Source organism: Harpia harpyja, chromosome 7 (assembly GCF_026419915.1).
Source record: "Harpia harpyja isolate bHarHar1 chromosome 7, bHarHar1 primary haplotype, whole genome shotgun sequence".
Lineage (NCBI taxonomy): Eukaryota > Metazoa > Chordata > Aves > Accipitriformes > Accipitridae > Harpia > Harpia harpyja.
The window spans coordinates 39,568,427-39,595,147 of record NC_068946.1 but is presented as its reverse complement, the minus strand read 5'-3'; the positions used below and the strand labels follow the sequence as shown (position 1 = coordinate 39,595,147).

Genomic DNA, 26,721 nt, shown 5'->3' with positions numbered 1-26,721 from the left:
CGCTCACCCAAACTTGGGCACGCTCATGCTGTGCACTTTCACCCCACACCTTGTAAATGCTTATCCCATGCCACGCACACTCACCCGTGTTTTGCACACTCACCCTGTACTCTACGCACACTCCTCTACCCTGTGCACACTCACCCCGTGCCCACAGCGCTGTGCACCCCCATGCCCTGTGCGCACTCACCCACGCCGTGTGCACTCCCCCAAGTCCCCCTGAACATTCCCCCACAGCACACACACTCGCCTCCCCCCCCCCCGCACACTCCCCCCCCCCACCGTGCACACTTGCCCTCAGGCCACGTACACTCACCTCTCGCCACGCTCAATCCCCACGCGGCACACGCTCACCCCACACCACACGCGCTCCCCCACACCGTGCACGCTTACCCTGCTCCCCGCGCACACTCCTCCACGCTGCGCACACCCACCACACACACACTTCTCCACGCTGCGCACGCTTACCCCCCACCCTGGGCACACTCCCCACGCCGTGCACGCTCCCCATACTCCCGTGCCCACTCCCCCACGCCGCCCCTACTTCCCCACGCCGTGCCCACTCCCCCACACCCCTTCTACTCCCCGTGCACACTCCCCCACGCCGCGCACCCCCCCCCTCCCGGCGCCCACTCCCCCGCCGGCCGTGCCCGCTCCCCCCCCCACCCCGGCCGGCGCTCGCCCCCCCCCGCCGCCCGCTCCCTCCCCGGCAGGCTGCGTGCGACACGCCGGCTCCCCGCCCCGCTGCCACCCTCTGCCCCGTCCTTCCCCCGCGGGCTCCTGTCTGGACGTGTCGGGACTCGGGCTCCGGGCGCTGAGTAATGCTCGGCGCAGCGCGATCCCAGGCAGAGCCGCCGCCGCCGCCGCTCCGCGCCCAGCGCTCCCGGGGCGCTCCGGCCGCGACCCTGCCCGCTCCGCCGGCGGCCCGGCGACACCGGGGGGCGGGGGGGGGGCCGCGGCTCCCCATGTGCCTGCGGGCCCCGCGGGAGCCGCAGCGCCGCTCGCCCGGCGAGCCCTGCCCACGCCCGCCGCGGCCCCGGAGCCCCGGGGCGCCCTGGGGAGCGGCGGGGGAGCGCGCCCCGCGGGCCGAGGGCCCCCCCGGCCCCCCGGCGCGTCCCGCCATGGGGGGCTGAGCCGGGGGGCTGAGCGCGGCGGGGCGGTGGCGGGCAGGGCGGGGGGCGCGCAGCCCTCGCCGGGCTCGGCGGGCGCCGGGGCGGCGGGAGGCGGGGGGGGCATCCCGGGAGGATGGCAGAGCCGCCCCGGCGAGCCGAGCCCCGGCGCGCAGGGAGCCAGTGAGAGGGAGGAGAGGGGAAAACACAAACAAGCAAACAACCCACAACAAACAAAGCGGGCAGAGAGCAGCGCCGAGCCCCGCCGCCCCTGCCCCAAAGGCGCCCGCCCGCCCGCAGCCCGCACAGCCGCTGCCCCAGCGAAGATGCGCCCGGCCCTGGCCCACGGACTCTGCTCGCTGCTGCTCAGCCTCTGGGTACCCAGGTAGGAGCTGCCCCCCCCCACCCCCCCACCCTCCCCGGCCCCGCCGCCGCCGCCGAGCGCCCCGGTCCCGCGGGGAGGGCGCCGGGAAGCCGCCGCGCCCAGCCCCGGGCCGGGGGGCGGGCTGCCCCGGGGCGGGGGGGCTCCGGGGGGGTCCCGCCGCCCCGGCCCGGCCCCGCACGGCTGCGGCCCCCCGCTCAGGGCGCTGTCAGGGCCGCTGCCCTCCCTCCGTCTTTCTCCCCGTCCCGGCGGAGCGCCGGCGGGATGCGCGGCTCCCCCCGCGTTCCGGGAGGTTGTCCCCCTTCCTCCCCGGCCGGAGCCGCCCCAGCGCCCGCCCTGCTTGCCTCAGTTTCCCCGCTCTCCCCGGGCGGAGGACGGGCCTCGCTGCCGGGGGCCCCCGCGGAGGCCGGGGGGATGCCACTGTCGTGGGGGACGGTGCCCACGGGATGGGTGCCTCTGGGCTCCGCACCCCAGGGGCACGCACCGGGGCGGGGGATCCACTTGCGTCTCCTCCCCGGCTCCGCCGATCCTAAAGGCGAGGGGGGTAAGAGGGGGCCGCCTGCCTTCCAGAAAACGGCCCCCCAACATTCAGCCCCCCTGTCCGTCTCCGTCTCCCCCGGGTGGCTTGCAGCTCCCCTCCGCCCGCCCCCAAACTTGTGCGCTGCAGGCAGCCAGGGGTTAACCCTGGTGCTGGTGTGAGTGGGGGGGGTCCCCCGCCCTTCCCCCTCCCTCCAGCCCCTTTAAATATAATTTGTTAACGTTGGGACTTGTATTAATTAAAGCAGCAGCCGCTGCAGCCTGTGACCTGGGGGCTTGTCACCGTGAAATCAAGTTTAAATCCAGATTTCAAGGGGGAAGAGAGCTGGGGGGAGCGCTGTGTCCTCCTTGGGAGGGTGACAGTGACAGCTCCTTGCTGGTCCCTGGTGCCCCTGAGCCCTGAGTGGAGCAAGAGGCAGAAGGACCTGCCCTCCGCTCACCAGGGCCCTAGACAAGGGCCCCTGCCTCAGTTTCCCCGCTGTGCAATGGGGAGAAGGACCGTAACATCCCCCCCACCCTGGGATGCCCTGGGAGAAGGTGGCAGGTGCAGTGGCTGGCTCAGGACAGGCAGAGGACAAGGTCCTTGCAGTGCTTGGGGCTGGAGCTGCTGGGCTTGGGGTTGGTGGTAGCTGCGGACCTGCTTTGCACCTCCTGTCAGCCAGAGCTGGCTTTGACAGCGTGAATGAGCGCAGGAGCTGGGCAGAGGATTTCTCCTCCTGTGTAGGGGCTTTGGAGGGATGCACCCCCTTACACTCTCCTTCTCTCTGCTCTCCTCCCACCTCAACTCTCCCTGTTGGAGTCACTGTGGATTTGCACTGGGGCAGACGCACATATCACCCATGGAAGTGGTGGAATGGGTATAAACACCCTTGGGAAGCTGGAGAAAGCAGCAGCCTGACCCTGACAGCTCCCCTTCCCCTCTTGAGCAAGCTGTAATTCAGCAGGGACCCTGGGGCTGAGCCCTTCCTCCAGAGCTGGGCGAGTGCTGAGCTGGGGAAGTCAGTCCCTGCCCCCCGAGAGCTGCTTCTGTTCATGTACCTGTACCAGGCTTGCAGGATTTTGGGAGGGGGGGAGCAGAGGGGGAGTAACCCTTCTCCCCAACACCTGGCTGCTCCATAAGGCAGCTGCAGTCCTTCCTCCAGCATCCTCCTCCAAGTCTCATTTCTGTAATCAAGGTTCAAAGGGCTCCAAGCTCCTTGCTCCTCCCAGGGACCCAGCTCTTGGCTGTCCCGGGGAAGAGAGAGCCCTGCCTAGAGAGAGCTCTCAGCTGGGACTGAGCTGTCCTGAGCAAGGAGCGGGGCGGTGCTGAGCTCCTGATGGACTCTGCTGCAAGATGCAGGATGCTGCTGGGCATCCCGCTGCCTGCTGCTCGCTTTGCAGGTCCTCTGCTTGGACACTGTGGATCCCAGGGTCCTTCAAGCCATTCCCTGGAGCTGGGCAAACACTTCCTCCCCTTCCATCTCCCTCTCCGCATCCATCAGTCCTGTGTACCACTGTCTTAGCTCCAGGCACCTCTCTCTGGGCATGCTTTGTCCATCTCCCCACACTCCATCTACCTCCCTCTTTCCCCAGGCACCATCTCTACTCGTATAAGTACTTGCACCCCTGCCACGGAGCGTGTGCCTCCCCTTGTACCCATCCATCTGCTGGTCTCTGTGCTTCTGTGGTGACAGGCATCAGGTCTGGTGGGGCTGGGATGTGACAGCGGATTTGGGATTGTTGCTGGGAGCTTGAGGGTGTTCAGCACGGTACTTGGCTCCGAATTTCCCAGCTGAGCTAGCAGGAAAAGGCTGGTCCCTCTGGTTACCTCCCTTGTGAGGACCAGCAGTGCCAGGGGGATACGGGAGATGCAGGGAGGAGATCAGCCAGCAACAGGGAAGGAGCCAGACCTGGGATGGGTCTCCTGCTCTGGGGTCTCTGGATTCTCCCAGGGGGAAACCCATGCTCTCAGGGGAAGGCAAGCCAGGGCAGTCTGTGCCCCAGAGTCTGCACCGCATGGCCAGGGCAGGAGATCCCTGGGGGAGCACGCAGAGGGGGTGCAGCCCCAGGAGGTGCTGGGCTCCGGAGGCAGGAAGGCCAAATTTGGCTGCCGCCGGGCACAGGCTGCCGGGCTGTGCTGACATGACTGGAGAGGATTACAGCCCCAGCGTTGCTGGGGCATCTCTGCCTGGCTGAGCTACCGTTGTGCCCAGGGGTTTTCCAGCCTTCTCTATAGGCAGTGGGCACAGTGTGGGTTGAGGAGCATCTCCCCTCCCCCTGTGTCCCCCCTCCCAAGCTCTTCCCCCTCCCTGAAGGGGAAGCGAGTGGTTGACACGTTGCTTGCTCCGAGCTCACGGGTTTCCCTTTCCCTCCCAGCTCCTGCTCCAATGAGATCCTGGGCCTGAAGCTACCGTCGGAACCGGTGCTGAATGCCAACACGGTGTGCCTGACCCTGCCAGGGCTGACGCGGCGGCAGCTGGAGGTGTGCGTGCGCCACCCCGACGTCACCGCCTCGGCCATACAGGGCATCCAGATCGCCATCCACGAGTGCCAGCACCAGTTCCGGGACCAGCGCTGGAACTGCTCCAGCCTTGAGACTAAGAACAAGATCCCCTACGAGAGCATCATCTTCAGCAGAGGTAAGGGCTGGGCGGTCGGATGGTCTCCCTCCTCTTCCTCTTCCTCTTCCTCTGCCCAGCCCCTGCTCTCAGGAGCCCTCATGGGCTCCCCATGGGCCCCTGCACAGCTCTTCCCTGGCTCAGGGAACCAGGCCAGCTCTTCAGCATCCCCATGCATGAAGGCAGACAGAGCCTGAGAAACCTCAGGGTCTGCCAGACCAAGCAGCGCTGTGCTGTGGCAAAGCTGGGCTCTTCTCCATGCATCTTTGTACCTACGCTGGCCCTTGTCCTGAGCTGCTCCTCCCTTCTCAGCCCCAGCTGCTCCCAAGGCTCCTTCCAGGCCCCACCACTTTCTGGCGTCTTCCCCCCATGTGGTGTAGGCTGGTGTTTGGAGCGGTGCCATGGGTGTGCAACACCGTTGGTGGGTCTGAAGGTCGATGCCGTGTGCTGGGATTTGGTTTGGTGGATGCAGTGAGCATCTTGGCTCATTCCTGCTCTGGGGATGGTGTTTCAGTGCATCATGGTGAGCAGAAATGCCCCTCGCTAATGGGACATAGCTCTGTGAGCCCATCACCCTGGTGTCCTGCCTTTGGGTTGGCTCCCCAGTGCGGAGAGCTGAGGGCTTTCTGTTTTGTGGGACCCTAGAGTGTGGTGGCATGGGGGGCAGGGAGGCAGGCTGTCCTGGGAGCTTGCCTGCCCACAGAGCCCCTACCTGCGCTGCTGGGAGAGCTCTCCTAGCCCTCCGCTGTCTGCTGAGCCCTGGCGCCAGGATCTCCTCATCTCCCTCACAGGCATGGCTGGCTCTGCCTGTATCAGAGCCTCCTGAGTTGATACTCTTTCCCTCAGGAGTGGACTCTGGGGGTGCAGAGGGGCTGCCCTGCACGGTGCAGATCAGGGTTGTGACCTGATGGGACTTTCTGTAGATACTTGAATGTATCTTCTCACCTAAGTACCCTTCTTGTAGCCTGGGCCTCAGCACATTTCTAAGTGCCCATTGCCCCAGACCGTGGGCAGGAAAGGACGATATGGTGCCAGTGGCAGGCAGGCAGGCAGGCAGGATGCTGAGGGCAGGCAAGGTGCCCAGCAGCTCCTCCAGGTCCTGAGGAAGGCAACAGCTACCAAAGATGCTGCTCTCCTGCCCTTTTTGGGAGCCTCCTAGCCTGGTGCCCAGCAGAGAGATGCCTCCGTCCCCCCTTCCCCAAATATCCTTACACATCCTACAACATCTTCTCTCCCTGGGACTGAGAGGAGAGTCTCACAGAGGAGAAGTTGGCAGCTTGAGGCTTATATGCCTTTGAGGGGATGCACTGGCAGGAGACCCCAGGCAGCTGTAGCAGGTGGGGAGATGGCTGGAGAGGGGAGCACAGAAGTGTTTCGGTGCTGGGAGGTCCCTTGTGTCCAGGGCAGATGGGCAAAACCTCACTGGAGGGGATGCTACCTTGGAGCACGCGTGGCATCAGGGCTGTGGTTCTGCTGTGGAGCAGCCGTGGTCCCTCTCGGCATGCCGGTGCCTGGAGGAGGGCAGCGTCTCTTCCCTCCAAGAGCAGCACCCAGGTTAGGGCCTGGCAGGGAGGGTGGGGACCGTCAGCCCTGATAAGCATCGAGGTATTTCCAGGTCCTCTGAGGAATGCAGTTCACTTCTAGTCTCCTCAGGCGGCAGGAGACACCGACTTGCTGGCTCAAGTTGCTCACACACCCAGGTGAGCTTCCCTGCTCCGGGTCCCACCAGGCTGGGTGAGAAGTTCCAGCAGCAGAGCATTGACCTTCTGCATCCCTCCCTCAGCCCACCAGGTCTGGTGGTGGCCGGTGACCTGCAGCTCACTTGTGTCTCAGGTGCCACCGCAGCCTTTCCTGCTGTCAGGGCTGTGACCGATGGGTGTGGGGACTCCTGCAGCCCCTGGACTCTTGCCCCAGTCCTGAGCTCTTGGGTATGGCTCAGCCCAGGCTCCCAGCACTGGTGGGATCCCATTCCCTGGGATGGAGACCCAGCGCCCAGCACCAGGGAAGGATGAAGGTAGGGTTGGAGCAGCAGAGCAGAGGGGCACCTCATGGCGCTCCTGTTTCGGCAGCAGAGGGTGCAGGATGAGCCCAAGCACCCAGGCCATCCCATGCGGTTGCTCGGAGCCATTCTGGCGTGGAGCAAACCTTAAGGCTGGTGCCCTGGCCTGCTTCCAGCCCACTTGTGTCCCTCAATAACTGAGCTGGAGCTCTGAGCTCCATCTTGCAGCTGTTATGGACACAGACATCAGAGCAGGGATGCTGGGTGCATCTCCTGAGTCTGGAGCCAGAGGAGAGGCAAGCAGTGGAAGCGAGGGGTGCAGGCTCCGTGCCGCAGGCATTAATGCATCTGACCCCCAGGGATCAGGTCTCTGCTCTGCGCCCTGCCTCATCCTTGCCGTGCCTGGGAACGCAACGTGCTTGTAGGATCATTGTTTGTAACCCGAAGTGACAGACCCCTTTAATCTTTCATTCCTTTTCCCACTTCTTCAGCCATCAGTTCAGCCGTGCGTGAATCTCACTTTAAATTATTTGTAGCTGGCTTCTCCCGCCCGCTCTCCCCGCTCGGCTCCGCTCCCCACCTCCGCCCCGTCCTCCTGCATCTCTTGCATCTTCCCCAGCACAGGCGTGAGCTGTCCGGGGGGCAGCGCAGGTGACTGTCCCACGCTCTGCCTGTCATCCAGGCACTCGGTGGAGCTGGGGACCTCATCCCCTGGGGACAGAGCAAGGGACAGTGGCAAAAGAGTGCCTGTCTCCCCTTCCCCCGATCTGATTTCAAAAGTTTGAGTGGAAGCCCTGGGGATCCAGGAAGGAGCAGGGAGGCTTCAAATTGGACAGGGCTGGGAGTCTGGGGTGGCTTCTGGGCAGCATAGCTGGGGACAGGGATGCTGACAGCATCCTGGGCAGAGCACAGACCTGCTGGGGGCAGCAGGGAGATGCAGCTGCCCCTGGGGTGCAGGGCACAGCAGCTGCAAGGCACAACAACAGGTTAGCAGAGGGCAAGCAGAGGGGGTGCCCAGGGATTTACCATCTTTGCTCTCACAGAGCCTCTGGGGTTTTTTGAGATATCCTCATGGGCTGTGGGTTTTTCAAGTTTGGTCTTTTGATGCTGCACCCTTGAGGTGTGGGCTGTCCCTTGCACCCCTTGCTGAGCCTCCAGTGCCATCTGCACCCCCTGTCCTCCTTGGCCCACATCCACGTGCCCTCCATGTGCATCCAGGCTCAGCACTGCCATTGCAAATCCTCCTCCCGTCTTTCCTGGCTCCTCAGCTGGCTGCCTATGTCCTTGCCATCCTCCTGGCCATTCCCTGGCACTGGCACCCCTGCCAGCACCCTCCAGTCCTGTCCCTGGTCCCACTCTTCTCTGCTGTCCCTCCTTCTCCCTCCATGTGCTGGCCTGCCGGCAGAGACATCCTCTCCTGGGCCCAGGGGCAGATGTAGGAGGATGGAGCAGTGAGGTGGAGTCAGGTGGCTGAATCTGCACCAGCAATGGAGACAGGTCCCCTGCTCCTGCTCCAAGGGTAAGCAGCACAATTGTGTCCACCTCGCTGGAGAGGGTGGCCTGTTGCCCCCAGTATGTGGTCCCCCCGCAGCATCTGTGGGCTGCCAGGCGCTGCCGTGTGGCTTGGCTGGGCTGAACTGTGCCTGGGTACCTGCCAAAAACAAAGCTGCAGATGGCAGTGGTCACCGAGCCTTTGTCCTTGTCCGGTATGCGTGCACCCCTGGGTGGGTGCAATGCCAGCGGGGCTCGGACTGTCTGGCTGCCGGGCAGGGCCTGTGCTAAGGGATCCCTCTTCCCTGAACATTCTCCTTTGCTCATCCCAACTCCATGTATATGGAGCTCTGAAAGAAATGGGACCCTCACAGAGGGACTGGGTGTCCTTGAAGGCCCCCAAGGGTGCATGGCTGAAGGAGACATGGCTCTGAGAGCAGTATCCCCTGGTTTCTTCTGCAGCCTTTGGAGAGACGGGTGATGCTTGCATGCCCTGTGCCCTCGTTAGAAGGGCTCCCTGGTGCCAAGGGGTCTGCGTGGCCATGGCCAAACCTTGATTTCTTACAGCAAGGAGAGGGGAACTCCCTGCAAGGCTGGAAACACCAGGTGCTGGGGCCCAGCCAGCTGCGAACTGGAGCTTGGGGAGGCTTTGCCGTGTGCTGAGGGAGGCAGGTGCTGTTACGGCTATCTGGGGAGATGCTGCCAAGCTCAGGACCCCGGCGCCTGGCTCTGCAGAGCCCCAGCCAAGCTCCGGTGGCCGCAGACCGCAGCGGCTGGCCTGGTGCAGCTGCAGCTGGGCTGCTGGCAGGGTTTTCAGTACCCCCAGGCAAACCAATGGCTTTGCCCACCTGGCCCTGAAGCACACGTGGGTGCTTCGGATGCTCGGCTACATCCCTGTGGGTGCCCCCATCCCCTGGACCTTCCCCCAGCTGATGGGTGCAAGTGAGACCCTGGGGCCAGGGCAGCATCCCCGGAGTTGTGGGGCTGAGCCCGGGTCCCTGCAGCCCGCAGAGCGGCGAGGGCTGCCGGCTCGGAGCGCCGTGGGCGGACGGGGAGCGAGGGCTGCGGGCTGTCCCTGGCACGCTCACGGAGGTGCAGGGAGGCAAGTCGGGATCTGCAGGGAGGCGTTTAGTGCCTGGCGTGGGGCCAGACCCTGGCAGGTTCACCTGCAGTTTAATTAGGGAGAGGGGAGGGAGCGGGGCTGGGGGAGAGGTGGCGTGTCGGGACTGGCCATCTCCGCGGGCCTCGCAGGAGGTGGCGGGAGAAACTCTCCACCTCGCCAGCCAGCGGGGCCGGGGCGATGTGCCCGCAGCTCCCGGCAGCTGCCACCCACTCCTGGGGGGGTACTGCCCATGGAGGGGGCAGCTGAGCAACTCGGAGGTACCCCAGGGTGCACCTGGGCCAGGCTGTCCTGCCTGCTCCCTCGATGCCACCCAGGGACTGCAGTGATGGGTGCCAAGAGGGCGTTGCTGCCTGGGTGCGATGGTGAGCTGTGGGAGGAAGGCCATGACTCCCTGGTCTCCAGACCATGGAGCCCACAGCCGTGCCTGACCCGGCCCCATATCCACATGAGAGATGGAGAAACTGCAGCATCTGTGGCAGAACCAGTGCCAGCTGGGGCTTGGGGTCCTGCTAAATGGCCCCCCATCTCCTAGGTGCATCTTGACAGGGAAAATTTTCCCCTGCTACAAAAGCTGCTTTGGGATCTGACCTGGGGCCAAGATTTCAGATCCATCCTCCTTGCCCAGCACGGTCCTTTAAGTACACAGCAGGCTGGATGCCGGCGGTGGTGTCAGGGTGGTGTCCTCCATTCCCTCTTCCCTGCAGGATGCAATACTTCTCCTTGCACCTCCCACGGCTACAACCTCTTCTGTGGTCTCTGGAGGGATCTAGTGACTCAAACATCACCACTGAGGTCTTAGGTGGCTGTAGTAGCCAGAGAGCCTCCCTCCGAAGATCTCGGGGCCGGCTGCCGCACACCGCGCTCTGCTGTGGTTCCTGGAAGCTCCCACCCTGGCTGAGCCTATGAGGCTGGTGGTTGTCGCCTGCAGCCATGTTGCTTGCTGCTTTGCTGCAATTGTCTGGGCTCTGGCGTGGCCAGGGTAGAGCAAGGAATGTAAACTAAACCTCCAAGCAGAACCGTGCTGGTATGGCTGCTGCGGTCCCAGCGCTGCCCTGGCCCCCTTCTCCCCATTGCTCACAGCTCCCCATCACTGTGGGATGAGGGAAGGAGGTGAGAAGGCAGGGAGGAGCGGCGGGGCCAGGCAGAGTGATACTGAGCAGGGAAATGACCACGGTGAGATGGGGACAAGACTCTCAGAGTGCTGGGATGTCAAGTCCTGGGGACCAGCGCATCCCCTGCCCACAGCCTGCGGGATGGCAGCTCCAGGGACAAGGATCCATGCCTCACCCATAAGCTCACGCATGGCTGGAGAGGAATGGAGGAAGGAGGAGGGCTGGGGCTTGACCCCAGAGGTTGCTCAGCCGTGGAGGGCACCAAATGAACCTGGCCTCTTTACCTGCAAGGAGACGGGCTTATTAGATGGACTGGGTGGGGTAGAGCTTCTGTCTGAGCTCCAGAAGGGATTTTAAGGAGATGCCACACGGGGAATTATTCGTTAGGCTGGAGAAATGTGTGAGAAAGAGGCTAATGGAAGGGCAGGGCTGAGAGGAGAGTGTCACGCCGGGTGGAGGATTTGCTGCTGCCATCCACGGGCATCGGCTGTGCGAGAAGCCAGTGATGCCGAGCGGGGTGGCAGCAACAGGTCCCTGCTTTTGGGCTGTGCCCAGCCTTGGCTCATGAAGGGCTGGAGCCGGCCCAGATTATGGGGACGGAGAACTGATATGGAGAGGATTTGGCGATCCTGGAGACCTTCCCGTGCTGGTTCTCCATCCTTCATCGCTCACCTGGGGGCTGAAGTTCCCCAAATTTGGGCTGTCCTGCCCTAACAGTGATGTGGGTGTGTTGCAGGCGCTGCCTGCCAGCGCTCTCCCCGGGGAGGCTGCGCAGCGTACGCACCAGCAGCCCCATTACCTGCCCGCTGAAAAATGTTGTTCAACTTGTGCATGGAAAGAGGTAGGCTGAGAGCAAGCTTGTCCCACACCGAGGGGAAGCTGGGAGAGGCTCCTGCTGGCTTTTAAGCAGCGCCTCGTTAATTTTTTAAATGCACCAGTGTCAAATTAACACACAAAAGAGCAGCATGACTTTAAATGCAGGTTTCCGAGCTGTGTTTCATTTCCCTTTAATAAGATCATAGCATTTGCTCAGCGGGCGGCAGCGAACCACCGAGGAGACATGCGTGATGGGGAGCATCACCAAGGATGGGCGACGGCGGCGGGGAGTGGTTGTGCTCTCATCTCTCGTGACTCCGCAGTGCAGACAGGGAGCTGGCAGAGCCCCTGCCTGGGATCTGTGCTTTGGGGTGCTCGCCCAAGCCCCCCATTAGTTAGCACAGATCTGCTGGAGAAAATGCCCCAAACCCTCTTGGCTGTTCAGCTGTAGCAAAGCCAGGGCTGATCAAGCTGCTCTTGTCCAACGGAGGGAGAGAGGCTGGCGAACTCCAGCTATTTATTTATTCATGTGTGAAGCCACGGCACAAAATCTGGCTCTCCCTCCTTCCCCTCCTCATGCTGGGGCTGGTCACTGCGCACTGAAGCAAAGAGCACCCTGGGCTCCCTGCTTGGCCTGGGAACCACAAATAAAAATATTACTTTGCATTTAAAATAAAATAGAAGTTCCCAGGTAGCGGAGGCTCTTCACCCAGCTGCAGCGAAGCCAAGTGGCCCTCAGGCAGCCCCTGCTGACAGCCCCATGGAGCCCCTGCCGTGGGACCCGTCCCTGTCGCCGTCCACCCCATCCCCAGCTAATGGCACTTGCAGACGTCCTCACTCCCCAGCATTTAACGACAACCAGCTGCTGGCCCTGGCAGCGCGCGGTGCGGTCACGTCATGCTCTAACTAACTAGGGATGCTCGATTTTTCCAGTGCGGTATCGCGTTTGGAGCTTCTTGCGGGAGCTGGTGGGGCTCAGGGAGGGAAGGGGCATGAGCAGACAGCTGGGGCTGGACAGGCAGTGCTGCCTGCTCCTGTTATTGCCTGATCCTGCACCTTGTGGGTAAGCAGAAATGGCCCATTCCTCAGCAGAAGTATTCCTCAGCCAGCATTATATTTAACATAGTGGGAAACTCTGAGTGGAGGCGGGAGGAGATACTGCCTTTCCCATCAGAGCCATAACGCTGATGCCTGAGCAATGCCGTGGTGGCATCTCCCAGGGCGATGTGAGAGCCCTAGATGGGGATTTGCTCATGGTCCAAGTGGGAGCTGGTGCATCAGGACAAGGCAAGGCACAAGCTGAACCTCCAGCTCCCTACACCCCAGCATGATACTGGACTCATCCGGTCCCCTGCGGGGGCCACGCCACCCAGCCTGAGCCTCTCTCTCTCCTTCCTCGCAGGCTTTCGGGAGAGCGCCTTCGCCTACGCCATCGCGGCCGCCGGTGTGGTGCACGCCGTCTCCAATGCCTGCGCCCTTGGCAAGCTGCAAGCTTGTGGCTGTGACCAGAAGCGCCGGGGCGATGAGGAGGCTTTTCGGCGCAAGCTGCATCGTCTCCAGCTGGAGGCCATGAACCGTGGCAAAGGCATGGTGCACGGGGTGCACATGGAGCACATGCCGGCCGAGACCCCCGGCCTCCAGGACTCCTGGGAATGGGGAGGGTGCAGCCCTGATGTGGACTATGGGGAGAAGTTTTCCAAGGATTTCCTTGATTCCCGGGAAACCTACAGGGACATCCATTCCCGCATGAGGCTGCACAACAACCGTGTGGGCCGGCAGGTGAGTGGGGTGCTGGGCAGGGGGTGCAGGGCAATGGTAGCTGGGATGGGGTCCCCAGGACACATGTGGGTGGGCTGTGAGGGGCTTGTGCTGGCTGTGGTGGGACGTGTGTTTGAGGCTGGGATTGCCCCCAGGTACTCCCTCTTCCCAGTTTTGCCCGGAGCAAAGGCAGCGGTGCAGCCCTGCTGCAGAGCATCTCTGCTGGGGAGGGCACCTCTGAGCATATCTGCTGTCCCTCTGCCAAGGGACAATTCCCCAGGCCTCTGTCACCTGCCTGTGCTGCAGCGGTGCTGTGGGGATGGCACAGCAATGAGTCCAGCTCCTGCCTCTCAGGGACTGGGTGAACTGGTGTCAGGCAGCTGCAGCGGGAGGGAGCTACGGACAGCGAGGAGAAAGTCACTGGCATCATGGGGACACAGCATAGGCTCGGCAGCACCCAGCCACGGCCCTGCCTCTGGAGAAGGAGCTGGTGCCCTGAGGAGGCAGATGTGAGCAGGACTGAGCCAGGCAGTGGGTGCCTATGCCAGCTGGGAAGGGCAGCAATCCCCTTGGGAGTGGAGGTGACAGCCCACAGCCTCGTCCCCTGGCTCTGAGGGGGTGCTGGAGCCTGCCCAGGCGAGCAGGGCAGCCTCCCCTCCATTCTCATGATGTCAGGTCTCGTTAAAGGTGCTAATTAGTAGCTCATTCTGTCTGGAAGCTGATGTTTAAAAGCAGCCTGACATTGGAGACAAGAAGCACGCAGGCAGGAGGGGCTGGGAGGATGGCTGCATTTGCCTGCCTGGCTTTGCTCCCAGCAGGTGCCAGGGAGACCCCATCCTGTGGATCCAGTGGGACATTTGTCCCCAAGACCACAGCCACATGCTGCCAGGGCAGCACAGAGGGATGTGTAGTGGCTGCAGGAATAAGTAATTAAAGATCAGAATTCCACAGGGAGTGTTTCCCCGGGATGGCTCAGACATTTGGATGTGCCTCTTGCTTTGAGCATGTTTAAAGCCATCTGTAAGATGGGCATGCTGCAGATCAGGACATTGATGTGTGCCCTTCCCTGGTGCTGGAGCTGAGCTTTACCACCCCAAAGAGCTGCCCCAGTTTGGCCAAGCTGTAAATGCCTGGGGAAAGCTAGACAGAGTTTTTTGCTTGTTTGCTTGTCTGCACGTGGTGAAGGCTCGCCCAGCGTTAGGCAGCTAAATCCTCTGCAGGCTGCTCTGCCCCAAGCCAGGCAAGACCCTCCCCATCCCAATTCTGGCTGCAGGGCTCATCCTGGCTCCCCTCCAGCTCTGCATGCCCCAAACAACTGGGACTCTTGGCAGTGCTCAGAAATTTGGGGTCTGTATTGCCCATTTCCCAAGGGAAGTCCCCACAGCCCCCTGCAGAAGGAGGGCAAGGTGAGAGAGGAATATTTGCATGGGGGTGATGTTACCACACGGTGCCTGTGGGATCCAGCAACAGCAAAAATGCCCGGGGTCTGCTTGTCCCCAAGGACAGGCAGGCACAGGACTGGCAATGTCAGCTCTTGGTGGCTTCAGAGACCATCCAAAGAGCTGGACTGCTGGAAGAAGCCTGGGAGCTGGAAGCAGAGGCAGAGGAGGACCAAAGGGATAAAGGAGGGGATGGTACCAGTGCAGGTGGGGAAGAAATGGCTGGACAGGCTGCCCAGCTCAGGGATGCTGTTGAGATGAGAGTGTGAGCCCATGTGCACATTGGGTTGTGATGGTTGTGGGTGCCATGCATTGGAGCAAGGAGATGATGCTGTGCCTGGTCTGTGCCTGTTGGTGCCATGCTTATTCCTGGGGCTGGACCTGGCCATCCACATGCCTGGGGATGGGTTGTCCAGCTCCCCGCCTGCTCTCTTAGCCACGCTGTGGGTCCCACTCCCACCCAAGCCCTCCTCACTCCTAGGACCATCTTTCTGCCGTAATAAGGAACAATCTGCTGGGATTTCCCAGGAAAGGAGGGGCCATGCTGGATGCAGCAGCTCTGTGGTCCTCCCCTCCAAGTCCCGAGGCTTCAACCCCTTGAGCAGAGCGGTGACGCAGACATGCATGCCATGCGCCATGCCCTGCCATGTGCCATCCCTCTTCGTGCACCGAGCAGCTGCAGCACCCAGAGCTCTCCAGCATCTCACTGATGCTGAGCATCCTCTCCACAGTCCCGATGTGTCCCAAGGGTGCTCTGCACATGGGTAAGCCTGGCTCCCAGCTCAGACCCTGCAATGCTGTTGGGATGACAATCCCACCGATGGCCTCATCCAGTGGCTGCAAGATGTGGGTTTCTGTAGTGTAGTGGTTATCACGTTCGCCTGACACGCGGAAGGTCCCTGGTTCGAAACCAGGCAGAAACACCCTAATTTTGTCATCTTTTGCATCTAGCTACAAAGCCAGAGAGGGGATTGCAGCTGCAGGGGATGCACAGCATCCTCCGACCATGTCAGTGGTCACCTTGGTCTTGAGTTGGAACAGGAAGCCCCGGGGCTTCCTATTCCAACTCAAGACTGAGGTGGGTGTCCTGCATCCTTGGGAGGGAGCAAGTTCCCCAGCGAGGAGCAGCAGGAGCGTGCAAGAGGCTTTGCAGGTCCTCCTAACCTGCCAGATCAGAGAGCGAGAGAGGATGAAAGGCAGCCAGGAACTACCCATTAGCCTCACAACAAAGACCTACGATAAAGCTCTTATGAGCGTGTCTGGGAGGAGCTGGGAATGTGCGAAAGAAAGCACCAGCGAGTCCAGGCATGTGCTGAACCCTGGTGTCTGTGAGACGGGGGAAGGACGTGGCCGGGTAGAGGTGTGTGGAGGAGATCCGATGGCAAAAGCACGGGGCCAAGGCTCAGATGGGTCCTTCTTGGGTCTCCTGGATCTGGCAGGGTCCTGTCCCCCTTGTGCTGCCCATGCAGGAGGAATAACAAGCTGTCCCTGGGCAGGGATGGATGGGTGCTGCGGTGCTGGGGCTCGGGATGCTCAGCAGTGATGCCTTGAGTGATGGAGATGGCACAAACACACTGCCTTCTCCAGCCTGTGCTGCAACCAGCCGCAGCCCCAAATGAGCCCCTGTGCAGCTGTCATGCCACTGTCCCCTCCATCCCGGTGGTGACCATCCCAGCCACAGCCCTATATGCAGATTTTCCCTGGTCCGGCCGAGGGAGCAGGGAGGGGATGTGGGAAAGGATGGGGTCCCAGTGCCACCGTGTTCCCATGGATGGTGGCAAGGATGGTGGCGAGCAGCTGGTATTCCTGGCCAGCACACCCAGCGCACGCCGAAGAGGCCCAGCAGCTCATTACCTGTGAGGTGGAGGCTGTTCCCAGCAGGAGACAGGACTCTCAGCAGGATGAAAGCCAAACTCCAGCCCAGCCCAGACCTCTCTGCCGTGTGCCCCAAGCTCCAGGCATGTTTCCCTGACCTGCCTTCATTACCATAACTGCTTAGCAACGGAGAGATTTACTCAAAAACAAGAAAACAAGGAGTAAAAACTACCCACCCCTACCAAAACAAGGCACTCCTCGCACACGCATCCCCCCCAGGGAGGGGGCAGGAACAGGCAGCGCGTGTCAGGCGTGAAGCTGGGTGGCCGGGCAGGGCTGGCATCATGGGACAGGACCTTGTGCAGGGCCATGCGTCCCCTGGGCTCCCCCTGAGCCCCGGCATGTGGCCCTGGGTGGGAGGATCAGACCACGATAGTCTTTGCAAGCCCCAGCCTGGCTCCCAGCGGGGTTTCGGTGTCCCCATGGGAAGGGGACTTGCTGGAGCCTGTGTGAGCACATGGGCATGGGCGCATGCGACCCAGCAGGGAATCCCTGTCAGGACAGAGCACAGGATGGTATAAACTGTCTCTTTCTAGGCTGTTGTGGGGATGTGTGGCCACTCTGTGCCCCTGGAGATTGCTGAGCATGAGCTGTTTCCCTTGGCGCAGCCACAGCAGCATCCCTTGCAGGGATGGGGGACCTAGGGGGACCCCAGCTCAGCAGCATTGTCCAGGGAGCCCAAGGTCCTCCTTGCCCCTGCACTGGCCTTTGGTCCTTGCACAAGCCGTGCTCCCCGGCCAGCCCAAACCACAGCTGCAGCCCAGCCCATGCACCCTGGCCCTCGTGGGGGGTGGACGTGTGGCACCGGCCTCAATGCAGCCTCCCCGCGGCCTCCCCAAACCACAAGTCGGGGCTGTGAGCATCTCTTGATTCCTGCTTGAAATTCGGGTGATGGTGGGAGGCAGCACCTTAGCCTTCCGGCGCTGCGCCCAGGGCTCCCATGAGAAAGCAGGCAAGAGCTGAAAGCAGAGCTGCTCCTGGGACTCCCAGAGCTGGGGATTTACAGGAGGAAAGCCCTGGGGAGGGAAAAGCATCCCTCCCACCTGCCCCTCTTGCAGTGCTCCTGGCTGGTGAGGTGCTTGGGGGACCCCTGCACTGGGGAGTCCCAGTAGGGCTGGAAAGATACAGCCACGCTGGCTTTCAGTTGGGGTCCAGGATCAGGTTGATGCTGCTGGAGCCAAGCAGCAGTGGAAGGTGAGTCCCTGGCTCCTTCTCCTCCTTATGGTCAGGTAGCTCACCCTCCCCTTTATGTGCCAATCACTTGCTGGAGTGTAAAAGCCAGTTGGTACTGCCAGGATAGGAAGGGACAGGGTGTGGGACATGGGTGACACTGGGCACAGCAACAGGCTTTGCAGCTCCAGGGCTCTGATGGCTGCTCATGCCAGCCCTTGGTGTTCCCATAGTGCCAACCCACAGCGAGCTCCGTGATGGCTTCTCCGGTCCCCCCAAAATGTCTCCTCCATGCTGACCCCTCTGTCCTTCCCTCCCCACCCAGGTGGTGATGGACAACATGAGGAGGAAGTGCAAATGCCACGGCACCTCGGGGAGCTGCCAGCTCAAGACGTGCTGGCAGGTGACACCCGAGTTTCGCCTGGTGGGGTCCCTGCTCAAGGACCGCTTCTACGGGGCCACCCTCATCCGGCCCCACAACCGCAACGCCGGGCAGCTGGAGCCGGGCCACGCTCGGCATCGCCGCCGGGCCGGCATCAGCGAGCTGGTTTACTTTGAGAAGTCACCCGATTTCTGCGAGCGGGAACCAGCCCTGGACTCCTTGGGCACCCAAGGGCGCCTGTGCAACAAGACCAGCCCAGGCATGGACAACTGCGAGAGCCTGTGTTGCGGCCGCGGGCACAACATCCTGCGGCAGACGCGCAGCGAGCGCTGCAACTGCAAGTTCCACTGGTGCTGCTTCGTGGCCTGCGAGGAGTGTCGCATCACCGAGTGGGTCAGCGTCTGCAAGTAGCCGGGCAGGGATGGGTGCCCACCCCAGGGTGCCAGGGACAAGCATGCCTGCCCGCAGGGGGGGAGGGAGACGGGGATCGGCGCTGGGGGTAGAGATGGAGCCATGGTACCCGCTTTCCTCCACTCTGAGGGGAGCAGGAGAGGAGATGCTCGGCACCCTCTGAAATCAGCACTTTGTCGTCACCTGGGGAGGGCAGGGCTGCCTGCTGCCTGCTGCCCGCCTGGCCCCACACGAGAGCACCAAGGCTCCCGGCCCCGGGGAGCACACGGCCATGCTGTACAGACCGCCGACACCAGCACCGCTCGGGGGGGCGGAGGGTGGGCATGGGGGTGGGGGAGTGCCCGCTGGCACCCAGCGGGATGGGGCAGGGTGGGGTGGGGGACAGCAGGGCATGGGGAGCCCAGGGTGGGAGGGGAGGGGGGGACACACGCATTGGCACCGTGCACAGGTTCCTCCGGCCACGTGCGAGACTGTGCTCTGAGAGGGATGGGGATGGAGCATCCCTTGGGATGGAGAGGGGGCACAGCTCCCCGGGCTGGGGCTCGCCTCTGCTGGGGCAGGGCTTGGGCTGCAGCATCGTGGCCGGAGGGGAGGGTGCCTGGGGCTGTGCTGTGCGTGCCTGTGTTATTGTATGGTAAGTTATTTTCTGGTTGTGAATAAAAGTGGATTGGAGACAGCACAGGGTATTTCAGGGTGCAGCACCCTGCTCTTCCTGCTGCCCGAGGCTCTCCGCTCCTGCAGGGTACCGGAAGGATGGAGGGGGACCCTCGGTACTGCCTACCCACTTGTGCGAGACTTTCCCTCTGGTGCTCTGCTGCCATCCCATAAGAGTCCTAGGAGCTGTTTGCAGACTGGCAGGAGGTGGGGACCCCAAACCCTTGGGAGGTGGCTGCTGGGAGGCTCCTGCCCAGCCAGACACATGCTGGAGCCCATCCATCCTGTGGGAATCCCGGCTCTTGGCCTCATGCCCGTGGCTGTGCCGGGCCTGGGGGCTGCACCCCTGACCCCACGCTGCCGGGGAGGGATGGTGGAGCCAGAGAGCAGGAAGAGGGGAAGGCAGCGAGGACAGGCCAGGAGATGGGAGTCCACAAATGGCACCTCGCTGCGGTGGCTGGGAGGGCACCCATCAGGCTGCAGCAGCCTGCAGGGGCCAGGCAGTGAATCATGCTGCTGGTATCTCCCGGCTGATAACTTCCCCGCTCCTCCCACGGCTGTGTGCCCCTTGGGGCTATGCAAAAAAAAAAAAGTGAATTAAAAAAAAAAAATAAAAAACCCAAAACCAAATCGAGGAGGAAAATACCAGGCTGGAAGGAAGCGAGCGCCCCGGGCCCAGCGGGTAGTGGCCCGTGTCCTGATTTCATAACGTGCCCGCAGGCAGCAGGGAGCTGGGTCAGCTGGGACGGGTGCTCTGCCCTTCACCACCCCTGGGCAGGAGGGCTGACTTTGCCCTTCCAGGAGGGACTGGATGGATGGGGTCCTTGCCCCTGGAGCCAGCTGTGTTTTAGGGGCTGAGGAGAAGAGGAGGGTGCTGGAGGGAAGTATGGGAGCTCCTGTGACCTTGCGGAACCTGCGTGGCTCCATCTCCCAGCGTAGCAGGGACAGCAGGGCACGCAGCCACCGCAGCAGTTCCCGACAGCAAAGACCTGGGGCTGGTGACCTTGCAGGGACGGGATCTCTGCTTGGGGCTCAGGGCACCCAGGCTCACCCACAGGGCATGAAAGCAGCGGTGTTCCCGTGGGGTGAGTTTGCTCTGGCAGGGCATGCTTCAGCAGTTCATTTTCCCTTCTGAGGTCCTGCTTTTCCATCTCCAATAACCATCTCCAACATCAGGGCCCTTTCTCCAAATCCCCAAGCCCTTTGCCTTTCACCCTTTGCCCCAAGAACTAGTCAGACCCCCTGATGTCTGCTGTCTACCGCGTTTCCACCCCTCCCTCCCAGGCTGGCCAAACCCTCATGTTCCCAGGGCTGTGCTGCCCAGTGGGGCTCTGCATATCCATCATGCTTCGGCACTTTGTAGGTGGCGTTGGCTTCTCACCTCCCAGGGGCTGCTTTTCAGGCACCTGTGATCTCAGGGCTGCCTGGGGTGATGACTGACACCACCGAGGTCTCCCCGCACCGCACCGGCCCCTTCGCTCCCCTGCTTGCTAATCCCAGGCCACCTGCGCTGCAGCAGCTGGATCCCAGCACACGGCTCCACTGGCCGGGCAGAGCTGGGGAGGGGACCAGAGTGGGGACAAGGTGTGTTTGATGACACAAAGAGGGGATGCAGGGCAGGGCCGTTCCCCCAAGCACATCTCACATCCCCCAGCAAGGGACCAGGCTCTGAGCATCCTGGGGCTGCAAAGACTGCAGTTTGCTCTCCCCTTGCCCCCCCCATTTTGGGAACATAGTGTTGTGAAATGGCACGCCAGTAATGCCAGCACAGCCAGGGTGAGACTCCCAGGACAGCCTGGCCACCAAGCCTGGCAAGCCACAGTTCCTGGTGCTGTTTGGTTCTGCAGAGACCCTGTCTGAGCTTGGAACCCCAGGCCATTCATGGGAAAACATAAAATGATCCCTTGATCTCGATGGGTCTGCAGGCGGCATGCTCTGGGTGCAGGCAGCTCCAGGGCACAGGCTTCCTGGTCGCAGGAGCTCATTCCCTCCTGGGGCCAGCTGGCTCCCGACGCAATACCAACCTTCAAGATCTGCTCTGTGGCTTCCCTTTCTGAGGGAGCCACAGGCAAGATGCCAGTGTGCCTGTGGTTACAAAAACAGTGTCCCCATGCTTCCCTAACTGGGAACAAGCCACCGGGCAGCCATCCTAACAACCGCACTGCTGGGCACAGAGAGCGTGCAGTACACCTCCTTTCCCCACGGCCACTGCTGAGCCTCCAGAGCCAGTTGCCAGTGAGGGCTTGGCTCCCCAGGGTCTGGCCATCCCCAGTCTCTCCTCTTCCATGATCCTGAGTGCAGCTTCCCTGATCCACAGATGGGATCTGTTCCAGTCCCACCAAAGAGTCATATTTCCTCACATGGAGGGACTATCTGAGCCTGCTGAGCTGCTCCAGTCTTGCAGCTTCTGGTGCATGGCCCTCCTGCCCCATGAGGGACACCTCCACCCTGCAGGGCACCACACAGGGGCCTGGGCTGAAATGGGAAGGCTCAAGGTACTTCACCCAAGAGAGAGGAATGACCATCAGGGTAGAAGCACCCAGGCAGATGATGGAGGATGTTTCCATCAGAGGGGACCAGATTTTCCCAACGGTCTCCCATCATCTCCCCGCAGAGGCAAATCGCTAAGGAAGTTCCAAAACTTAAAAAGAAATGGCCATTTCTTTCACACGCATGTCATTAAAAGGGCAGTCACGGCTTCTAAAGATGGCAGCAAGTCCATGCTGGCAAAACCAGGTGGAACTTACTCCAGTTTCATCAAGTATTTTGGCCCAAGCTCTAGAGGTTCCTCCATCCCTGAGAGTCCCTGCTGCAGAGGGGACCACCAGCCTGGTGGCTCTGCTAGAGACATATGAAGTCAAGTGGTTTTTTTCAAAGCTTGGACTTCCCAGTCCCAGGAGCAGGAGAGCTTCTCAGCTTCTTCCAGCGAACCAAAGTCAAAACTCACTTCTTGCCCCTGCGGTTGTGGAGAGCAATGGGAATACCTGACCTGAATGTGACCGCCAAAAAGGCAATAGAGAGACCTGAGCTGGCCCAATCGGTTTGCACTTCTGCCAGGACTGAAGCCAGATGTGTGGTTGTCCAGATGTGGATACCCCAGGCTGGTGCTCTCTCAGACCTTGGCCTTGTGCCCATCACCAGACACAGCGTGGAAGAGCCAAGGGGACAGCAGAGTCCCTCCAGCATGGCAGGTTGCTGGGTCTTTTCTCCTCTCACCCAAAACCCCAGCTCATCTCCTGCTTCTGGAAAGCTCCAGCAAGGGTGGGGAAGGTCTCTGGGGGTGGCAGGGGGGGAGTGGGGGGGCTGGGACTTTCCCCAGGAGATCACAGGAGGAACTTTGGCTGGAGGGTGGGGGGAACCGGTGAGGAGTTGCTACATCATGCCCCAATGAGCCGTGAGTAACTCTTCTGGTATTTCTTCCCCGCACAGAACAGTCATCAGAGCCAGATCCTGCCCGGGGGAATCGCTACACGGGAACGCCCAGCCCCATCCAAATTCCTTTCCTGCTCCCAGTAGAGCCAATGTGAAGCAGAGGCACGAGGGAACAGTTCCCTGGTACCCACTGTCCCATCCCACCCGCTGGGGTGGCATGAGCATGGCCATGGGCAGGGCTGGCAGTGCTGGCTGACAGAGCCTGGTGAGCCACCGACCCACAAAAGCAGCCAGATGCACCTGGGTTACTGGAAGTCACTGGAGAGCAAAGCCTCATTGCATCTGCTGGTCCAAGGGGAGCAGAGGGCAGAGCCTTCCTTGCCTTGGTCTGGGCAACTGGCCTCCATGCTTCCTCTGGTTGAGAAGCAGGTGGCCATGGCTTGAGATGCTTCCCGAGAGCCTGGCTGGCACCGTGCTGCAACCTGAGCTGCAGAGAGGTGCCCCGAGGCTTTCCTGAAGTTCAGCCCCAACATGTCATGCTTGGCACCAGCACCCGTGCAACCCCCCAAAAAAGAAAAAAAAAGAGTTTGGCCCTAACTGACCTGCTTGGCAAGGCAAAGTACCTACAGCGAGGCAGCAGCTGGCTCAGGAGAGGAGCCCAGGAGTCCTGTGCTCCCACCGCCAGTCCCAGCTCCTGCCCACCACCCCCCGGCACAGCATCCTGGTGGCATTGCCCCCACGACGAGGGCTCGGGTCGTCTGCCCGGTGAGGAGGCTGTAGCCACCACTGTGTTGAGCTCGTTGAGTGACCAGACGCACCGGCAGCAGCCTGACTCCGCAGGAGTGCCCCCGCTGCCTGGGAGGACTGCAGCCTCCTTGCTGGGCGGCAGCTGCACCAGCCCTCGGTGCTCCACGGCTGGGTGTCCCCGAACACGGGGCTGCCACACGCCTGCAGAAGGGCCAGCAGTGTCTGGAAATGGGTGGCATGTGGAGATGGAGAGCAGTGGGAGGGCTTGGGCTGAAGGCTGTGATGGAGCCAGGGGAGCTCCAAGGGCCGGGGTAGGAAGAGCTCCTGGGGGAGACTGGACAAGGGATGGGGAAGGTAGGGGCTAAGCAAGCTGGGAACAGAGTTTGGGGTCCACTGAGCCCCTTAGGCAGAAGGTCTGAGTGGAGGCAGTGGGTGCAGAGGAGCAGGGTGGGCAGGCACCGGAGTGAGAGCAGGTGGGGGAGAAGCACGAGAAAGGAGGCTGATAGTGCGTCTGGGAAGGGAGTGATGTGGAGGTCCTCCACAGCCCAAACCCCGATGGCTGAGATCCCCACCAAGCAGATGGACACCAAGTCTCCCCGGGGAGCCTGTGGACTCAGAGGGAATGCTGTAACCATTAGACCACCTTGCCTGTGATATGCCCCCTGCTGCAATGGCTGCGGGTATGTTCGGACCCAAATACTCTTTAGTCTCTCAGTCCTGCATGTGGTCCCCTGCCCCCAGAGACACCCCAGGCCTCTCGGGGAGTGTGTGAGGGACACCAGAGACCTCTCACAGGGAGTGCCCAACCCTGGCTACTGCACGAACGGGTGCCTTTTCTCTGTCCCCCAGCTGGAGCTGAAGAAGAGGAAGGTGGGTGCCAGTGACAGGGAGGGACATCGGGGTCCACCAGCATCCCCAGCTCATTGCTTCCATGAGGCAGATGGAGAGGGAAGAGGATGCCTGGCTGTGACAGCGCAGGGCACACCTGGAGAGGGGAGTGACCCTGGAAGCAGCCTGGTGAGGACAACAGGACTGATGGGAGAAAGGGGGAAAAGCTTTTTGGACATGGACGGAGAACACCTGGGGGGACTTTGTGCCACACCTCTCCTCCCCCCCCCATGGCAATGGGAGGTTTTGGGCTGGGGAAGGAGATGATGGAGGGGCAGAGCCGGCATGGGGGCAGGACGCCAGTGCAGGGGGAGGTGGAAGCAGGCAGCTGGGGGTCGGGGGATGAAAGCACAGGGTCCTGGGAGGGGGGGTGACAGGAGTGGTGCAGAGGCAGCCAGCACAGCCAGGTGCAGTGGGAAGGGCTGGGAGGAAGGCAGGGAAAAGAGGCCAAGTGCAAAGAGAGCAAAGGCAGCAGAGGAAAAGAGAGCGTGGCCAGAGAGGCAGACATGAAAGGGGGAGTGAGGCAGGGGAGAGATGAAAGGGCCATGGCGCGGGTGCTCCTGCCTCCTCCCCAGGCTCCCGGGGCTTTGTAATCCCCGGGGAGCTGGCTTCTCTCATGTGGTGGCCCGCAGCTGTGTGCGGTCGGCTCAGCCCCACCGCTCCGCACTGGGACTTTCCAGGAGGGGGAGAAACCCAACACAAAACACATGACTTAACCAGCGCCTGCCAGGCCCCGGCGCACGCGGGGTCCGGGGGCACCCCGGTACACGGGGCACCCCGGTACACGGCACACCCCGGGGATGCTGCAACCCACCGGGGCCGGGGCCAGCCGGCAAGCACGGTCCCTTTTGCTCCGGGGAGAGGTGACCCAGAGCAGGGTGAAAGGGGTATGAGCCCGGCCGATCGATGGGCAGAGCTCCAAGGTGGTTATGCACGCGTGCAAGAGTCGGGGAGAGCCTGGATCAAACAGCACCCGCGGCAGCACAGGGCCGGCCCCTTAGGGGCACCCCCCCGAAGGCACAAAGGTGAGGGGTTGCAGGGGCTGTATGGGCTCAGTCCCTCTCCCCTGCTTTCCCTGTCAAGTGCCATAACCCCCGCTCCTGCCTGCTGGGCTTGGCTCTGGGTACCAGGGATGCAGCAGGACTTGGCAGACAAAGTTGGCACCCATCCTGATGGGTCACTGGGTCACTTATTTTACTGCTCAAAAGCAAACCAAGAACACAGACCACAGCGGATACTGAAGGAGTGCTTCCAAGGCACTTGTGACTTGGGATATCTCCGTTCTCCATGCCCAGCTCAGGCCACCGGTGGGGGGCTCTTTCCCATAGCAAATGGCCTTGCTGCCGGACAGTCTCCTGTTCACCACTGCTGACTGCAGGGATGCTGGGCTCTCAGCTCTGAGTCAGGTGGGGCAGCAGAGCGGGTACCCATGGGGGTTCCCCCATATGTCTCCCTTCTTCCTCGTCTCAGTTTTGCCCGTGCCAACCTTCTCTTGTGTGCCTGTGTGAACCTGGTGGGTGCAGCTAGAAGTGACTCTGACTGAGCTTGTGCAGCACCAGACGCTGCCTTTGCCCTCCTGTCTCAGGGCTTTTCGTCTCCCCCACTTTCAAGACAAAAGAGGACCGGTGCTTGGCAGCATGGCCAGGGACCTCCTCCAAGCCCCTGGTGAGAGTGTCACTGTGTAGGACCTTCCCTTTCCAAAGGCTCTCACAGAGCAGGGTTGTATCAGTTCCACAGGTATCGCCCCTCTGGGGACATCCCATCTAACTCCATCTTCTTGGCTACATCTGGAAGTGCACCGATTTTCTCCAGAATACCCCATTCTCCCCACAGTCCCATCTACCCTCAGCAAGGAGCTGGAACGGGAATCTCTGTGGGGCAAGGAGGTCCCAGCCCTAATGCGCTGTCCCTGCCCCTGCCACGTCTGGCTCCCACTCTGCACTGGTCAGGAAGGGTCGCACTACCCTCAGCCACACACATGAGAGAAGGGGTGCAGCCATCCCAGGGTGCTCCCCACACCTGCACAGCAGCCCTGAAATTGCTCCTGGGAACATGTCCCCATGCTGGCCGGGAGTGCTGTCTCCATGGCCGCAGTGGGCTCTTGCTGCAGGGACTCGCTGAAGAGGTGATGAGGATGCTGCAGTGGGGAAGAGCCCAGTGCACTTGGGGAGCAGGGGGTGGCCGTCCACGTCCCCCATCCCTTCCAGTATAAGCCAGCCCTCCCCAGAAGAATGCTCCAGCACGGCTGCAGCTGCAGGGAGGGGAGGCACTTGCCGAGCGCCGTGGCATGAAGGCATGATAGGGCACGCTCCGCCGGACCATGAATACCTGTCCCAGGCGGTTAGAGGCACCCAAGGCGTGTACGGGTGGCGCAGGAGCACACGCCTCGTCAAGCCTGGGCGGTGGTGCTCCACCGGGAGAGGAGGCTCTTTCCAGTTCACCCTCCCACTCACGCTGGTGAACGACTAGCTCCCCCCCGCCAGCGACCCGCTTCCCCATCACACTCTGCACGTAGCACACGGGTCTTGCAGGGGGGGAATACCCCTTTTCTCCCTGGCAAAGGAGGTACGAGTGGGCCTGGCCTGAGGCTGGGGGTGGGCTGGGTGGCCTTGCTGGGTCCCTCCAGCCTTAGCATCACTGCTTGAATGAACTACCAAGGGAGCTGCTAAGCGAGGATCGGAAATCAGGCGATGTGCAAGGCAGTGAAAGAATAAAGAGAAGCACAAGTAGCAGTGCCTGGTGACTTGCTCTCATTTGCTGCTTGTGTGGACATGGACAGCATGCCAGTCGCATGGGGACACATCCATGTGAGCCTCATCCCTGATGCTCATGCACAGCTCACTGTGCTCCTGCTGCTGC

General features: G+C 61.8%; 1 protein-coding gene and 1 non-coding gene across 2 annotated transcripts; both read left to right on the top strand.

Moving 5' to 3' along the window:
• The first annotated feature begins 828 nt into the window (after positions 1–828).
• On the top strand, positions 829–18,511 carry WNT10A (Wnt family member 10A). Its single transcript, XM_052792351.1, has 4 exons — positions 829–1,494; positions 4,384–4,646; positions 12,569–12,945; positions 17,734–18,511. The coding sequence occupies exons 1-4, from the start codon at positions 1,436–1,438 to the stop codon at positions 18,199–18,201; spliced, it is 1,167 nt and encodes a 388-aa protein (XP_052648311.1). The 5' UTR covers positions 829–1,435; the 3' UTR covers positions 18,202–18,511.
• On the top strand, positions 15,214–15,286 carry TRNAV-GAC (transfer RNA valine (anticodon GAC)). Its single transcript has one exon. It is a non-coding gene; the product is annotated as a tRNA-Val (tRNA).
• Positions 18,512–26,721: the final 8,210 nt, after the last annotated feature.

Excerpts from the sequence above, each read along its gene's own strand:
- WNT10A (XM_052792351.1), top strand. The coding sequence starts at position 1,436 with ATGCGCCCGGCCCTGGCCCACGGACTCTGCTCGCTGCTGCTCAGCCTC. Across the intron at positions 1,495-4,383 it reads CTCAGCCTCTGGGTACCCAG|CTCCTGCTCCAATGAGATCC; the intron begins GTAGGAGCTGCC and ends TTTCCCTCCCAG. Across the intron at positions 4,647-12,568 it reads GAGCATCATCTTCAGCAGAG|GCTTTCGGGAGAGCGCCTTC; the intron begins GTAAGGGCTGGG and ends CCTTCCTCGCAG.